This window comes from Mustela lutreola, chromosome X (genome assembly GCF_030435805.1).
Source record: "Mustela lutreola isolate mMusLut2 chromosome X, mMusLut2.pri, whole genome shotgun sequence".
NCBI classification, from domain to species: Eukaryota; Metazoa; Chordata; class Mammalia; order Carnivora; family Mustelidae; genus Mustela; species Mustela lutreola.
This window is the reverse complement of record NC_081308.1, coordinates 25,315,332-25,334,086: the sequence shown is the minus strand read 5'-3', so window position 1 is coordinate 25,334,086 and position 18,755 is coordinate 25,315,332. Positions and strand designations below refer to the sequence as shown.

The 18,755-nt window shown below is 36.5% G+C and overlaps 1 protein-coding gene across 1 annotated transcript in view; it reads right to left on the bottom strand.

Moving 5' to 3' along the window:
- Window positions 1–5,746: 5,746 nt before the first annotated feature.
- IL1RAPL1 (interleukin 1 receptor accessory protein like 1) overlaps window positions 5,747–18,755 on the bottom strand; it is a 761,161-nt gene continuing 748,152 nt past the window's right edge. Inside the window, exons 9-10 of the mRNA XM_059156783.1 lie at window positions 13,107–13,277; window positions 5,747–12,659 (exon numbers count right to left, since the gene is read on the bottom strand). Coding sequence (XP_059012766.1) covers window positions 11,941–12,659; window positions 13,107–13,277 — 890 coding nt within the window. The 3' untranslated portion in view covers window positions 5,747–11,940. The remainder of the gene's footprint in view (window positions 12,660–13,106; window positions 13,278–18,755) is intronic.

The following is an 18,755-nucleotide window of genomic DNA, read 5'->3' as shown; positions in this document are numbered from 1 at the left end:
GTGCGATTAACTTGTCTTATTCTTAATTTTAAAAAACAAATATGATTTTTGACTGAAGCGTGGGGAATAAAAATTCTCCTAACAACATTTTTTATATTCTTCTTATATGTTTATACAACAAATGGCAAAACACAATTATAAATACTTCTAGAATTATACTCACAGAAATGGACCTTCACTATCGTTTTCAGGATCTACTGGCATTGATTAAAAGAAGTTTGCATACGCAACTTATTCACATTACTTTATTTTTGTTATTGTTGTTGGTATTATTCAGTTCACAAAAAAAAAGTATTTCAAGTCATCATATCCTTGCATTTAACCAGCAAAAGAGTAATCTGGAAAGAAAACATTTACAAACTGGACACATACCCTGTTTATTTTCTCTGAAAATTGCACTCCATAAAGCAAGTCCATTTTTAAACCTTTCCCAATATTATACAAAAATATTCTTATGCAAGTAATAAATTTATCTTTAAACATCCAACTTTTTGAAATTTAAAGCAGTCACACCAAAAGTTATCATTGTTAATTTTTCATCTAAACATAGAACACTTTGTGCTTATACAAACTGCTGTTATCATGTGCTCATATACTCATTACATGGATCTGGCAAATATACTTTGCCATTATGCATTAAGTTATGTAAAAAAGTATAATCAGTGCAGAACTTGCCTATTTTTAAACAATGTTCTTTAACCGTCCTCATCTATATTTACTTATATATATAATTTCTTTTTGGAAAAAATTTAAGGCAAGTGCAATCAAAATTACAAAATCACTATCTCTATTGCTAACATATGCAGCATTCATATTTAGTGAGTGATCTCCTTCCCTCTTAAAATGAAAGTACAAAATGCTAAGTATGTTATACTTGCTACAGTCGGTTATGTGACTTTACCTATAAAGCCATAGTTAAAATCTTTAGAGATATCAGCATAAATGTATCCTTCTCTAATGCTACACAAGCGGAAATCTCTGCTACCCTTTCCTATAATATCTTATCGCATGTCCAGTTTTCTCATGAAAATACACAGCACGTTATCCAAATGCCCATTTTGAAGATGACTGTGAATACGAGTTCACCTCGTGGCGCAGAATACGGAAAGTGCAGTACTCAGAAACTTGTCACTTGTAAATTTACTTAATTCTATTGTGTTTCGATCTCACTTCAGTGATGGCATGGATTCTGGAAAGTAAGAGAAAACTAAAAAAAATGTTGATCTGTAACTGTATTTCTCAAGTTAGGCTTTGCTGAAGACATGTTATTTGCTAAGGACATAATTTAAATGGAATCTGAAAAAAAATAAGTTATTTCACAGCCCTGAAAAAATAAAATCGACTAAAAGATAGGAAACCCATGGTAATAACTTTGATGCTTTCACAGGCTTTTCTTATGGTAGTTGCTGAGTGCAATACCTCCCCCATTTTTTTATAAATAAATAATTCAGCACTACCACGTAATGGAAAAATAGGAAATGGAAACAATCACAGAATTTTTCTGCAAAAAAAGCAAGAATGAGCTGACTCTCTCCTTTAAGATAAAATGCGTGTCCTTCAAGAAAAGTTAGTTGAACAGAAACCGGGGTGTTTATATTTAGCCTGTGCAAAAATGATACTCTGAATAATTTCCTGATGGAGGGCATTATCTTGGGAACTCATAGAACGGTTTTTTTAATGTAGTGCCTATATTGATCAGGTTTGGTTAGTGTGTGTTTTTCATTAAAGTGTGCAGACATTATACATGCATTCACACATGTACATTAATTTAGCACACTAAATGCTTCATGTTTCCAAAGTTGACTGTTTTGAGCTGTTGTCCAGATTGCATTCTGAAAATAAAGCAAGCTCACTTGGTATACTGTCTCTTCCAGTTTTGCGTAGAAATTAAAAAAGGCTATGTTGCACTCAGTAGAATTCTACCACTGAATATTATTTTTTGGATGTTCTGGTTTTATAAAACCATAAATGGTATGAGGTCCCATAGTGGCTGTGGAAGTCACTAGGATATGGGTGGATAAAGTTAAAGGAGTTCTCTAGAAACTCTCTGATGTAGCTACTCCACAAGTAATGTATAAGAATATTTTCTCTTAACTAACAGGAGCTGTGTCCTTGACATATGCACTCAGGATCAGTGACACGATTAGTTCATAAGAATCAAACATCATCAGATAGGACATTCTTAAGAAACAGAAGCTACAAACGTCATCACTGGTTGTCAGTCCTGGTGTAACAAGGGACATAAACGTCAATATTAGCCCAGTGAGATAAATATATGTGGCTGAAAACACATTGTCAGTATGAATGGTTGTGGTGTGAAATTAAGGACCAACTGGTTTGTTATTGTCGTGTAGGTTGTCATTTTGCTGAAATAATGCAAGATGTTGTATTTAACTTATCATCTCACAAAGAATGAACTAAATTTATGGGCACTGCATGAATATAGTCTCGGACTTTTTACATTACTCAATAGAATAAGGTTCACCAAATAACATGATCATAAAAGTTTCCCAGGGTTCAATTGTTTTGGGGGTGAGCCAGTTAACGATGCTTTTAACAAAAGCTACGAGCGATTCTTATGCTAAAGAATGTTTGGAAAAGTCTTCATTAGAGTTCCTCTTTCAATGAACTCATTGTTAACACGAGGGAAAATAACTGTTAAGTCCAACTAATTTAACAAATTTGTTATCGATACCTTTATTTTCACAATCAGTATCTTTGGTATCCCTAATTTTTTTTTTTCTTCCTTAACAGAAACAGAAATGACAAGAGACATAAATTCTCTAAGAATTTTATTTTTTAATTAACACTTAACTATCTTTTAAATTAACACTTAAATATTAATTAGTCTACCTTTCTTCTCTGACGGGGCATTTTTAAAAAGTCATGTATTTCATGAAAAAGTTGGACTTAATTTTTACTAGTTCTTTTTCCTCCTCCTCCTTTTTAAGATATTCCCAAATGAGTATAATTTTCTATATATAGTTCAGTTTTTTTCCCTCAGGACATCTTCATTGAGTTCTGATGAACAAATTGGGAGAAATTGTTAAAAAAAAAAAGGGGGGGGGGAACCAGTTTATGGCGACATTCATCCGCTGCAGACTTTAATCTTGTATTCCAAAGAGTGACAGCAGTTGTAATGACAGAAATAACAAATCCTACACCTGTGTTTCTCAAAGGGTTGTCTGTAGGCCTTCACATTAGAATCACCTGGGAAGCTTGTTCAATAAAGAGATTCTGGGCCCCACTCCAGCACTATGAGACTTAAATCTGAATATCCATTTTTTAACAAGCTTTCCAGGCAATTCTTCCAAAGCGTTAAATTTGAGACCCAGGGGTTTGCCTCTTCTAGTTTTCACCTCTGATTTTTTTTAAAAAATAGAATCACCTGGAAAGTTTGTTAAAAATAAAACAAGATAAAACAAAAACAAAAACCCTAGTAACTGACAAGGGGGACAACCCCCCCTGACTGGTTTCATTTGAATCTCTGTGACTCTTTAAATTTTCCCAGGTGATTGTAATTGCACCCAAGTCTGAGAACTATGACAGCGGGCCCACTGGAAGAATGCTCTGAATGAAGGATTTCACCCTTCACCAGGCCTTTCTGTCACAGTTTCTAGCATACCAAAATAATAATTTCTATTCATACCTTATAACAATGTTTAGCAATCAATTTCACCTTTTACTTAGGAAAAGCATGCTGAGATCATTTACGAAAGGATTTTTATTCCTATGTCAGTTTTCCTTTCAAGTTCATAATTGTTTAAATGGTTCTTTATTGCCAAGGACAATTAAAGAACTGAGATATTTCATTACTTAATTTAAACCAGCTATAGACTGTCCTAATCTTACAGTTCGGATGGTCACTTTTGTAGGTTTTTCGCATATTCTTCTGCTATTTTGGGGGATGTTTCACCTTTTATTAGTTTTTTCCCCCCAGAAGTTAGATATTTGACTATCTTAGCAGTTTTTCCTAATCCAGTCATTCATGAAGCATCTTGATGACTTTTGCCATTTATCTTCTTTCCTACGTTATTAATTACCTATGTTTTTATTTAAATCACGTAGTTATATATCATTTTGCCATATAAACAGAACTAGAAATAGTACCCATAAAGTCAAGTTTGATTACTACATAAGTTTTTTCTTAAATCCTAACGTATGTTCAAATACTTAACTATTCCAATAAAAACCTTCCTCCGTGTACCATCGAAAACCAATTGACATCGCACTCTGATCAAAATTCCTAATTTCAGTAAACATTGGCTAAACTATTGGTCAGATTTAGATGTTCTCTATTCTTCAGAACTTCACCCCGCCCACATACCCAGACACACAACAGTATCACTGGGCATTAGACACGGATTGATCAAGGACTTAGTTTGAATTACTCTTATAGGTCATACATAAATGCTAAAAATCCCACAGCAGTCAGTGGGTCACGAAGACTTTAATTCTCTGAAATTTTGCCTCAGTCTCTGTTCCTATTTTTCCCATAAGTGTAGATCTGATATCAATTAGGAATCTTCTAGAAATAAGTTAAGATGTTTTATGGATATCAGTCTTTTAACCATTTGTTAATAGTATGGGTGAAACTGAAAATTCCTGAGAATTTAAATGTGTATGTGTAAGGTGCAAAAATAGTCCCAAATATTCTTCAACTATAGAGGTTTCTCCCCTGATACTTTTAATAATGGTCAGGTCCTAGGATTCACGATTTGAAATACAATATGGGAATTATACACTGAGTCATAATCCATATAACATTTTACTTCTTCAGTAGAAGTTATTTTTCACATTGAAAAACCCTACTGAGGTAGAAATGATTTTATGAAATTTTAAATATATTAATTACTTTAAAGTCCAACCTGAAATAACCTCACAGGGTTCTTATAAATATTACTTTCCGTTTTCGTAATGATTTATCTTGGCTTCATCTTTGATAAGTGTTTCTTAAAAGGCTGTCCTAAGATAGGAATTCTGCCTAAACAGCCCATTCATTCTAAGAGGCTTCTGGGTGTTCTCTTGTTAGGCTTGTGATGGAAAGATTTACCATCATTCCTCTCCCCCCAGATAAACAAATTTTAGGTTTACTTCTCTTTACCATAAAATGAAAAGTAAGGCCAAAAACATTTCTCTTTAGGAATGACTGTGCACTATAAGTAGGTGCAGACGAAGTAGAAAAATAAGATGATTAAAGATCTTGGTCACTTTAAAATATTACCTGAGGGGACTTTATTTTAAGGTCGTTATGTGAGTAGTACCTTAAAAAGAAAGGGATAAAATACCTGGCGAGCAAGAAGTAAAGAAGAGAAACAGCAAAGAAGACTCACGTGCTATAATTCCTTTCCTTTCTGTTTCTCCCAGAATGTTGTGAAATAGATGAAGGAATCATGCAGAATTTAACCTTGAAACAATCATTGATGTGATAATGACTTTTAAGTGATCAAGTTTGTGATTCAAACCTCTCCATAATCCAGGAGTGAAGAACAGAAGAGGGATTGGAAATGAGCTTGATTTTTTAGCAAAGGTTTTCTTTATGTTCAGCCAATTGACCATGGCCATTTCTTATATCCCTTCTTCATAATCATAATAGGAATTAAGTCTAAGAATTATATGCTTATAGAGACATAAACAGAGAGGGAAAGAAAAGTTTAACAACAGTTATCAAATTAACGAAGGTACTTACATCTGTTCCAACAACACATTATTTAATTTATTTTCATCTATAATCAGGTAGAAACCAGAAGAAACATTTGTAGCTTAATAAATAATTTAATTTCTTGAATTTCTATGTAACATATAAATTTATTTTTACAGGATATATAGAGAGCATACTCATAGAGAGCAACAGACTTATGAAACGACTATAAAACACAAATTATAATTCAAGTTTAAAATTTCTCATTTTTACACTTGTATTTGTCTATTTTCCTATTGCTAGTCAAAGCAAAACCAAATATATAATTGTAAGTATTCTAAGAAAAAAAAAGAGCGCCTCCATCACCTACGCGTGAGTTACATACATTCTAGATTGTACAAAATCAAAGAGGGTAGGCAAAACTAAAGGGAAACACTATGTAAAATGCACTTTTTACTGACTGTTGAACATATCTGAAAGTGTCTGAGTTTAAAATTTGACTTGAACACCAGCAGAGGAAAATGACTAAATTCATTTTCCTACTTGGGTTCCCTCAAACTCTGAAAATGAAAAAGTTTTTACAATTCAATAGCAGATTATATGAACATATCTCCACTACTTTGGTGGAAAGAACACACTAAAAATTCTAGTTACCAGGAGCATATGCTGCAAGGAATTTGGACAACTGTCCATGTATCCTAACATAAAGATGTCTTCATCCCAGGTGAGAATTAACCTAAAACACTCACATCTGATCTCCCCAAATTTAGTCTCTCATTGACTAGTAAGGATAGATCCAAATTACTTCGCCACATGTTCATGCACTATGTAATATGTCATTTTACATTAAATCTTTTTTTTTTAATGACCAGCATGCCCTTTGAAACTTAAGGTTATCTGGACTATGAAGATTGAAATTTATACAACATCAATATTACACATAAGAGTCTCAAGTTCATGTGCAGTTCTTCAATTTCTATTCATTTAGTAGTGGAGGGAACACAGTGTAATGATGTCAAGCGATTGCCTGTTTGTTAAGAAAGAGAATATTTTTCAGGCTCGTGGACCCTGGGGGATGCATCAATGACGCTAGTGAATGGTGGAAAAACAACAGTGCCCTAGTTTACTAAATTTAATGAAATGGGAGTTTGTCCGTGGACTCAGAGACTACTCAGAGGAATAGTTAGTTACTAGAGGGCAGGAGGAAAATTTTCTTTTTATGTATCTTGCATGTTTGTAATAGAGACATATTTTGTATTCTGAGCCTGGAAGAAAGAAAGGATACCTGATGGAGGATGAGAACCTTCTTCTTAGTCTGGGCATTCTCTATGGATGTGACCGAAGTTGGATGATGAAAAGACACATGAGATTAGGACAAGGATGCACTCATCATCGTCATCAACCTTCTTTTTACTTGAACTCAGTCAGGACTTACAGCTCCTTGTGACAGTATCTTAATTATTAACATAGCACAAACTTTCACCTTGCTGCCATCATGAGTAAAAAATAAAACTAAATAGCCACCATCTCACTTCGGTCGATTTCTTAAAATTCTTCATATTGCTCCAAAGTCATATCATAAATCCTGAAACTGGCAAAAACACAATGGCCGAAAATCAAGCATACGATAACAAATCCTAAATCTTGACACAAAAAAATGAAGTCTCTCTGGAAAAACATGTCAAGTGGTTGTTTCTTTTACTCCTGTACTGGACTATTTCTTTAGTTTTGTGGTGGGAAGCATGATTAAACCCAAATCATAAAGAAATTTCATGAAATGAGGCGTCATGCCAAGTCAGACTTCACACTCTTCCAAAACTATCTTTTGAGTCAACTATGAAATGAGTGAACTAGCAGAGTAATAAGACTTGATTCCCATTTCTCTGGGCCTCAATGACTTGCCATCATACCAAATTTTCCCTCACTATAATCCAAGTCTCCCACAAAGTCTGGTCACGTCGGAAGAGGAATTGCCTCTGCTTGTTAAAAGACGATAATCATTCCCTGAATTTTCATGACTCTCGGGTAAGGAATCATAGGCTTAACAATGCTGACAAGATATGCGCTTTATGTAACTGTCAGCTTTTGAGAATATGACCTAAATCCAAACATCAATAGCTTTTCAGGTGATGGATGTCTTTGAGACTCACATCCAGGAAAATACAGTTTGGCACACATTCACAATTTGGTCTGGAATTTCAAGGACTTCATTATTTCCTTCAGTCCTTTTCATAGACTCAAAGTGACCTTGAACCCAAGTTCCATTGTTCAGGATAATCAAAAATTGACTGTTAACGGCTTTCTTTGCTCAGAATAGTCAAGCAGGAAGGGTTCAGGAGAAGGCAAGGATTAGCTCTGCTTCCACCGACAAGCTCCTCCTCTTAGGGAAGTCAGTTGCAATATATCAGCTCTTAGTAATAACTGTGTATATTGTGAAAGAATGTGTTCAGTGATGGGGAATATGTGCCCGTAGGTAGGATTTCTGACACATTTAGTAATATTCCACCACTGTTGATCAACTACGACAATGATGGGAATAATGACCAAGCACATTCAGATCAGAGACAGTAAGGGATTTTCCTCTTCTGTGCCTGTGCATTCTCTTATTCCTTTCATTCGTGTCACTTTGGACACTAACAGTCTCCTTTTGAATCTCACTAAGCTTTCTTCTGAGATCAATGACACACTTAAGCTAAATAGAGAAGAGAAAGAAATGAAGCACAAGATAAAAAAAATCTTCTTGGAAAAAGGAGAATTAGGGTATCATTCCAGTACCAGAGCATAATTTACAAATGTATGAATTCATGTTTTCCTAGAAATGGTGATCTTAATTTACATAAATGGTATCTGTCAAAGTTAATGACTATTCTAGGATAAACAAAACTCACTTGGAGTTCAGGGGTTGGCTCTGAGTTAATATTTGCTCTTGTTACAAAATGCTAAGTAGTAATGAAATAAGGAAGAAGCCAGTGTCTAGATAATTAAGATTAAGCCGATAGGGTTCAAATACACAGATTATGAAGAAAGTAATAAACACAGAAGGGTTGAAGGCTTGAACAATCAGGTGTTCAGCTATGGAAATATAGCAGTTTCAGGTCTCTTAACTCATTGTGTTTGAGATTTATTTCACAGAATTGATCTAAACTTAAATCAGCTGGCTGCCTGAGATACAAATATCTTCTCCGCTCATAGGAAACCTAAGCAGTGAATTACAAATTAAGTAGTTAAGGATTTGAGCACCAGTATACAGGATAGGACGCTCGTAGGCAGCAAGGAGTGGTTACGTTAAAGAACCAGATGGACTTTGAATCCATAACACGTCACTGGGAGCCCGAGCAGTGAATTATAAACAACAGACAATACCAAACATCGCATGTGTCCAAGTCCAGAAGCCCATTCTCTCCCTCAGCCTGGCTAACACAGTCCCATTTCCAACTGTGTTTCTACAGCTACAATAGTCTCATCCCCCACCGCCCCCACCGAAAAAAGAGAAGGATGAAACCTAAGCACTAGGGAAAATACATTTTTTCTTTTTTTTATTGTGAGTTCTAACATAACTTTTATTAAACATAGAGCACGTGAACACATGACAGTTGCCTTCATTTGTTCTCACATGGAGCTGATAGAGGAATGCTTGGGAGGAATGTTTCTAAAGCCATAGAGAGCTTCTTCTCCATTTATTTTCCTTTTTAAAAAATATGACAAAGCATTAGAGGAAAAAAAAGTTCCTTAAGTTGTGAGAATATCAAATATTACCCATCAATCCCTGAATCATGCTATTCAAAGTGCTTAAATCTACACTAAAAATAGAACAAAAAATGTACTCCCAATGCAGCTAAATTAACACCTATGGATGCCTAAACTATGACTGTGGTCTGATTACTTCCTCTACACACTTCCATCGTGCACTTAAAAAAAAATAAATTAAACCAAACCAAACCAAACCAAACCAAAGAAATAAACCAGGCCATTGCCATGTTTACAGTTTTCTGAGCACTGGGGGAGTCTGGAATCTCGTCCAGTGAGGTTCGCTGCCACCAGTCCCTGACAGGTGTCCATAGTACAAAGTAAACAACGGCCTTCTTGGATTCTGAAAATAACCCAATGTGCAAAGCTGACAAAGTTTATGTGTCCTTGCAGCTTCAGTTCTGGTTTCTGAAAATGTGACACAGGTCCTGGGGGAGCATGGGAATAAAGAACAGATTGTAGAGAAGGACCCCGGGTGACTTGTCAGGGAAATAAACATTTTTTAAGCAAATAAAAATCACTGCACATCCCAAGGCTCCTTTACCTTGTCACACAAATACTGAGACCTTCGCATTGTTGCAAAGTTCTTATGCTCATCTCGGTACATTTGCAGTTCAATCTTACCCTCCCAAATGAACTCTTTTTGAAGTTTACACTTTTTGCGCGTGTTTGGCCAACTCACACGTTTAGTATTGTGACCCAAACTGTAGAATTGTTTTCTCATTATATGGTGGTAGGAATAAACCGAACATACAATAGTCACGACACGAGCCCACAGGCGAGGACTGGCATGGAAGTTCCTACGAGGAATCACTACAGGAATGTATAAGTTCTATATCAGTGTTTTCATCACATTGATTTCTTTTTAACTAAAAGCTACATAGGTAATATTTCCCTTTAACAATTCCACCCTCTGCAAGTTCCTTGATGACTGATTTTGCATCGTCTTCAACATGAATATGTATTAGCTGCTTATGCCATTGATTTCAAACATAAAGCTAAATGGTAAGGGTTGAATTTCCTGGGAGCATCAGCTTTCTGTTTCTGAAAGATAGAATTACACAGTTAAAATAAAACGAATTATTTATACAGTAAAATTATTTTAAACACTTTCTCATCTAATTTAAAAACTATTTTGTGTAAATAATGTTTATTTTGAAAATAGTGATTTCTGTTGGTACTCATATGATTGACCTCCTGAGTTCTTATATAAACACTTTGATATTACTAAGTGTTGCTTATGTTCACAAACTGAAACCAAACACTTGATTCTGAATGTAGTTGAAAATTAAATACAGTGAATTAACATTTAAATACAAGGGGATCCCATAGTAAGTTTCACAGATTTGTTCTGACTCTTTAGAAAATAACATTTCGTATAATACAAGGTGACAAAACATATTTGATGACACATCCTGTCCTTCCCTTTGGTTTGGAAGCCTTCAATGTAAATTTCATTTAGACTTGTGTTGATTCACCCTTTTGAGTTAACCTGCCTGGCATTTGCACATAATCTCATTTGCAGAAAAATTATAGAGGGAAAAGAGGAAGTAGAATATTAAACAAAAACAGCCACAAACACATTCATGCCTTTCCAGGAAGTGATCAAATATAGGGCTTGATTTTTTTTGTGGTTTTTTTTTTTGTGTTTTTTTGTGTTTTTTTTTTTGTTGTTTTTTGTTTCTTTTGTTTTGTTGTGTGTGTGTTTTATATATATATATATATATATATTTATATAAGGGTACATCAACTCATTTAAAAAACAGAAACAACACTCTCTCCCCCATTTTCAGGCCCTCGATCTTCTCTTCTTAGCACACTATAGTGGTCACTGTCAAGTGACTAGCACACTTCTGGGTCTGGAGTGTATTCTGACGAGCAGTGAATTAAATGTTAAGACAGTTAGACCCACCCCCACCCCTGCTCAGAGTTTACACATCATGCCGCCATTAGAAGGGTAGAGGTGGGGAATGAGGTGGGACAAGGAAGAGATTCAGGGCTCTGATTGACGGGGCCCTCCTACGAACCAGTGTTCTTCTCATCTTTTTTTTTTCCTCCCAAATGGCAATGCTGGCATTCGTCGCACTGCTCTCTGAAGGCCCACGTGGCCCTGCTGATCCTAGGCAGAACCCAAGAGAGGATCCGGTGCTCCTTGTCCCATCGGATAGATTTGTCCAAGCACCCCAAGGAAATGTTAAAAGCAAAACAAGATCAAGAAAAGAAAATAAAACCCATTCTAAAACTGAACTAATGAAGCAAAAAAGGGTTTTCTATCTATACATAAGTCTCTTCTTTAAAAAAAGGTAAATTTACAAATTCCAATGACATATAAAACAAAGTCAAAAAATGTAATGGTAAGAGACATGGTAAAACAGGAAGACACTGATGCTACAAAGAAATTGCCAAAAACATATGTACAAGACCCTGTTTTTCCTCGTGTTCTAGAGATTGTAATGCATGTTTTTAACAGCAGCAGTCGAGGATTTAGTTCCAGGCACTGGGCTGCACACTCCGCTCAAGCTCCCAGGGACGGGATGTCCCTTGCTTTTCTGTCACCAAATCACACTGGATATACTGGTCTCCCTTGGCAACAGCGGCAGGATGGCACTGTTTGTGTGGGCCTCGTCTGGATTCTGCTCCCTGCTCGATTTTGTCTGTGGCCGCTGCCCGTTGATGAGTGTCATAGGGATGTTACAATAGGTATGCTGATTTCCTATGGAGGTAAGAGGCAGGGTGCCGGTAGGAGGTACGTCGTACTCATAGCTTCGGTAGTAGTGTTTCTGACGCATTTGTGAATGGTACGTGTTGTGAAAGGTGGAACGGAGGTCTGGATGGGCAGTGGCTAGAGCTGTGGAGGTGGCCGCGGCCATGGAGATGGCCGAGACAGTCTGCAGCTCCCCAAAAGGCCCCTGCTCACTAACATCTAAAGCCTGCTCGTGCGTAATGGGTTCTATCCTCTTAAAAGGCATTTCATACTGTAAACGTTTCCAGAACTTAGAGTTCAACTTGTTGCATTTTGGTCCATGCCATTTAATAACCGTCAGGAGCTTGATGGTGTGCTTGAGGGCTTCCACCTCCTGGTAGTTCATAATGCCTCGGAGTTCGCTGCATTCAATGAGTATCACTTTAATTTCTCCAGTGACGAGCATGTTTCGAAGTCTGGTCTCCAGTTCAAAGATGCTCCAGCCCCTTCTGACTACATAATTTGGGGTCATGACAATAATCAGCCTCTTGCTTTGATCTACACACCTTGCCACATCTTCAATGTATGCTATAAAAGAGAAGAGAGCTTATCAGAATGACGGGATCAAACATCTGCTCCAGAAAGCCCCAGCAGCTTCTCTTCCACACATTACGTGAGAATTGTTGCTTGCTAGGTCATACCTCAGAAGATGAAAACAGCCAATGACCGCACCAAATAGAATACGGGCTTTGCTTTCCTCAGCGTTAGAAATACTTTTCCTAGGTACAAATCTCCCATGTGTTTTTTCAAACGTCAAGACTCATAAAAGGAGGTGCTTTACAGAAGAGTGGAACTAGCTTCTCAGGGGCATCAGAAATTAAGTTTCATATGAACATATAATGACATTTCTTTCTTGAGACACTGATACTATTTTTGATGTAGAGAACCACAAGTTAAAATTCTGCCTAAAAAGAATGATGACACACAGACAGACAAAAAGAGTATGCACACCTTCAAATGAAAACATTAACTTACTTCCAGTTGGGATTAAATCTCTATCTGGTATGAACAACTTATATCCATAATGTTTTTCAAGCATGTCAGGTAGGATTTCGAGAGCAAAGCGTTCTTCTTCCCCAGTCTCTTGATTCCACTGGTCAGGGTCCACTTTGGTGTATGATAAGTATGCATCATAATCTTTATTGTCTGTCAAAAAGATTACAGAGTAAAGTTGAAGTCACTGCTCGCCAAAGAAAACATTAGGACATGAAAACATTCAACTCTTTTAAAAAAACATTTCTAAATGCCCTACTTTGGGGAGACCAAAGAAAGGAGCTTCTACTACTTTTCAATAAGAATTCAATGATGTCAAATATTCTAGAATTCATTTGGAGGTATTTTTATTTGTTGTTGTAAAGACAGTAGTAAGAAAATGAACAAAAAGAGCAATGGAATGTTAACTTTTAACATTTTTGATGTATAGGTCATAGAGAATCTTGACTGCTTATAAAAGGCAGTTGGTTCGATAGTATGCTCTTACTCTAAGTAACTGTACATTCAACTAATCCTGTCCTTGGCCATTTAACTTTGTTGAAAAGAAAAAAGAAAGTGCACCTGGCTTGACCACAGAGGAATGGTATTTTGATTGTGGGCACTGTACTGATTTTTTAAATTTCTTTTTTATTGTGTTATGTTAGTCACCATAAAATACATCATTAGTTTTTGATGCAGTGTTCCAAGATTCACTGTTTATGTACAATAGCCAGTGCTCCATGCAATACGTGCCCTCCTTAATACCCATCACCAGACTCTGCTGGGGAGAAAATAAAATCAAGCGTGGAATAATTAGTTATCTACTGGGAACCAGTTCTTGGATTTGGGGACTTAGAATATTATTCCACTGAATTATTTTAGAAAACCGTATTGTTTTGTTGATCTTCATTTATCTCACATGTAAAATACTGCCAGTATTTTTTATTATGTTTATCAGTTTGACCATGAGAATAAAACATTACAAAATAAATGAATGAAACTTTGTTCTAAAATCTGTTTCTGGGGCGCCTGGGTGGCTCAGTGGGTTAAAGCCTCTGCCTTCGGCTCGGGTCATGATCCCAGGGTCCTGGGATGGAGCCCCATGTAAGGCTCTCTGCTCGGCAGGGAACCTGCTTCCTCCTCTCTCTCTGCCTGCCTTTCTGTGTACTAGTGATCTCTGTCTGTCAAATAAATAAATAAAGTCTTTAAAAAAGTAAAATAAAATCTATTTCTTTCCTTCTTCTTTCCCCTTTTTACATGGAAACTCTTCAAATATTTGATGACTGCTGTCATGCATTATCTTGACCTTAATTTTTTTTAACATTAAGCATCCCAAATTTCCTATTTGTGTTTCTCATTAAAACAAGTCATGTATCTTCTGGATAGTCTCTCATTCATCCATTGCCTTTACGGAATGAGATATCAGGATTCATAATTCACCTCAAATCTAAATGCTACCAATATACAGAGTTTACCAAATATCAATCCTTCACCCTCTTTTGTACTTCCCGGATGATTGTCGGTGTATTACTGAATTATCAGATCAAGTTGAATTGAAACATCCCTAAATTTCAGAACAAAATGAGCTTTGTATTTGGCACAGAACATTTAAAACTTTGGAGTTATTAAAACATCAGAAATAGAGGGATGTCCTTAATTGTTGCTCTGGGTGGCTTTGGGGAACTCCCTTTGACCTGGGGACACTAGAGTTCACTATCAGAGATCCATATAGGTGTGTTCATTTTAGTAGTCTGATAGTCCCCAGTCTTCTACAAGTTATTCTACAGTTAAAACTTGTTAGGGCAAACTCAGAAAACTGTTAACTCTATCTGAAGTTAACATAGGTATACAATAAACTAACAACTAAAAAAAAGAAAACAAAAAAAGAATTCAAATTCAGATCTAAAAAAAAAAAAAAGAAAAACTAACAACTCTGTTATAGGCTGTCTGAAAGAAAACCTTTAGGTATAGTAGATTTTTTTTTTAAGATTTTATTTATTTATCTGACCGACAGAGATCACAAACAGGCAGAGAGGCAAGTGGGGGATGCAGGGGCGGCAGGGGGGGGGGGAGCAGGCTCCCCGCTGAGCAGGAAGCCCGACTGGTGGTGGGGGGGCTCGATTCCAGGACCCTGAGATCATGACCTGAGCCGAAGGCAGAGGCTTTAAAACCCACTGAGCCACCCAGGCGCCCCAGTAGATTTTTTTTTAAACAGGTTTCAGATTAAAAAAAAAAAAAAAAAAAGGTATAGAAAAATAGGAATCATCCCAAACATGCCATACTCTGATATTTGCTATATTCCTTATTCTTTAACCAGGAAATAGCTTTTTATAAATAAAAAGCTATTTTATAAAAAAAATATTTTATTTTATTTTATAAATAAAATTCGATTTTCACCAAAAACGATAATTGCATTTGCTACAGCAGGTCATGCAAATATGCCAGCAGTCAACAGTGGTACAATTTTGTTGATGTAAACACTTTAGTTGAATAAGAAATCATAGAAAATAGTACATAATAAAGCTAGGATGTAAGACCAGTTAATATTTAATTAAAGTGTCCATTCGTTAGATATTCCCACATGCCATATCTGAGATATAAGACTTCCTTTACAATATCCGTCAGTAGCTACCAGTCTAGTAGGAGATGTAGACAAGTCAACAGTTTATTTCTAGGGGACAAACATGTTGCTAAGACTGTTATAGGGGTCATGGACCAAAGGGAGGACTCCTTAAAACGGAGTGGATTGTAGAATGATTTCATGCATATACTATTTTCTTTCTTGGAAGTTGTTTTCTCCCTGTTTGCTACACAGTACTATAACATGTTGAAGTTTGCCCAGATCTGGGAAGTGTAATAGCCAGATCCTCATTCTTAGACCTTTGTCTTCTCTAAGCTTAAAATATTTGAAAAGCAGATCAATATGAACACCAATAAGAACAGAGCACATATGACTCAGAAGAGATGCAAACAACTGACCTACTAATACTGGTAAGTTTCAGCCTGATATCACCATTGCTTACATGACACTGTCTGTTCCTCTGCCTCTTCCGTGGAGGTCTCTCTTCCAACTCAAATGCTTTATTTCTCAAGATATTTTCTGTGCCTGCTTCACTTTTCTCTCAGCCCACTTTCCCTTAAAAATCTCCTCTTCTCCCATGACATTAATAATCACTTCTACGTAGCTAACCCCCTGATTTAGATGTGCAGTCCTGTCTTCCTTCTCATGAACTACCACCCATATCCCTCTTTTACCTGTAACCTGGGCCCCTTAATTTGGATGCTCAGTGTGCACCTCATATTCAACATTCTCACAACATAACAAGCTTTCCATCCCAAGCTCTGTTCTTCACCTTTTATTCCACTTTAATAGCATTATAATCTCACTTCTTTAGTCTCCAAATGTCAAATATATGTTCCACTTATCCTTTTTAATTACTGATAATCTCATAGGCATTCACTGGTAAAAGTCCTTTGGATTCTACTTCCATCCTGGGTCAGGCCCTACTCCTTTCTTAGCTGTTATATAAGTCTGTTTTAGTAGGTCTTCCTCTCTGTTTCTTTCCACTTCTGGCCCATTCCACATGGAGCTGTAAAATTTATCTTTCCAAATATCACCACTGATTATATTTATGGTATCCTGGAAAATAATAATGTTTACTCATTGTCAAAAAGCCAGCAGGTAGATCTGTTTCATTGATTTCTTTTGATTTTGAGTCTGCTATCTTTGACTTGGACATAATCTCTTTTCCCATGTATGGTATTATTGTGCTCACATCTTATCTTTTTTATTTGACCACAATATCCTTGACTCAGATATCTCACCAGAGCTTGTAGATGATCAGATTTGTTGATTAAATAAATGGATAATCTTTCATTTGCATATCACACGACTTGTGTTTTACAGCCAGTGTGGGGATTTTCTCAAGACCTGGGATTATTTTCTAGGAGAAATGTCTTTGGAGATATACACTTCATGCTGCCTGGACTCCTCAAGGAATTACTAGAAGCTATGGGGTCAGTATTTATCACGTTTCCTTTGGAAGAGTCTTGAACTATAGTTTCTCACTATGAGTCAAGGGAAGACCTTACAGACCTTATAAACTCCTTTGAAAAAGTGGTTTCAGACTTGAGCATGAATGACAACAATTTGGAGGGATTGCTGAAATATAGATTGCTGGGCCCTACCTCCATAGTGTTCCATTCAATAGTTCTAGAGTAAGTTTTTGAATTTGCATTTTTAAAAGATTTGTTTCTTAGAGAGAGAGAGAGAGAGAGAGAGTGTGTGTGTGTGTGTGTGTGTGTGTGTATGTATGTACCCAAGCAGGAGAGGCAGAGGGAGGGGGAGAGAGATTCTTAAGCAGACTCTGAGCTGAGCACGGAGCTCTACCTAGGTTTAATCTCATGACCCCAAGATCATGACCTGAGACGAAATCCAGAGTCAGACACTTAACCAACTGCACACCTATGACCTCCAACAATTTGCATCTATAACAAGGTCTCAGGTAAAGCTACTGCTGGTTCAGGGACTACACTTCGAGAAACTCTGCTCTAGGATAGGGTATAGGCATCCCGAGGGCTCAAGGGCATGAAAGAACTGCCTGCAGCTGCTGGTTAATTGGCCAGAGAATGACAAAACTAATCACTGCAGTGTCAGATCCATGATAAGTGGTGCTGATACTTACAGGGGATATACTCTAAACAATCCACACTTTCACCAAAAAGGAAGTAGATTCTTGCCTAGAGTAATGTATACATTAACTATATTAAGCTTAAATGAACCTCAGGAATTAGTGCTAAGGCCTCAGTCAGTTTTTATATCATCTGGACAAATTTATAGAAGTAGTTAAGCTGATATCTCTTCGATAAAAAGAAGTTGCTCACATGCAGATTATCTTGGTAGTAAATGTGGCTCAAAAGCCCCTTGTGAGCATCTGCGGCAGCAGCCTCAAATCAATGGAACACTTGATTGATATCTAATTCCTCTCTTTCCCCAGGGTCTCTGTCAGAGCAGTAATGGGCTAGGCATTTATTTACTACCAGAAGGAAACTCCTGATTTAAAAGCTATCAGACTGCAAACATCATGCCAGATACCATACTAAATTCAGCAATGTTCTCTGACTCAAAGATCATATATCCAAACTTTCTTCTATTTTCTCAATTCTCAGATAAATATGGATCTTGGGTAACATCTCTTTAATTTTGTTTAATATCTGTAAGTACTTATATTGGTTTAATATTTATAAGAACATATATTGACTTAATATCTTAATGTCTGAGTTTTATATGACTGGAGAAACTCTGAAAATTGACATTTTTATAACCATAGAAAAAACAGAACTATGCTAAGGTTTTTAAAGAATAAGTCTGTGATCTTTTCAGTTCAACTTAAGTTTATAAACAGCTTAAAGGTGGTTAATCATAACAGGGTAGTACAAGAGTATATTTATTTTTTTTGTACTTTTTAAAAAGATTTTATTTATTTATTTATTTGAGAAAGAGAGGGATCACAAGTAGGCAGAGAGGCAGGCAGAGAGAGGGGAGAAGCAGGCTTCCCGCTGAGCAGAGAGCCAGATGCAGGGCTCCATCCCAGGACTCTGAGATCATGACCTGAGCCAAAGGCAGAGGTGTAGCCCACCGAGCCACCCAGG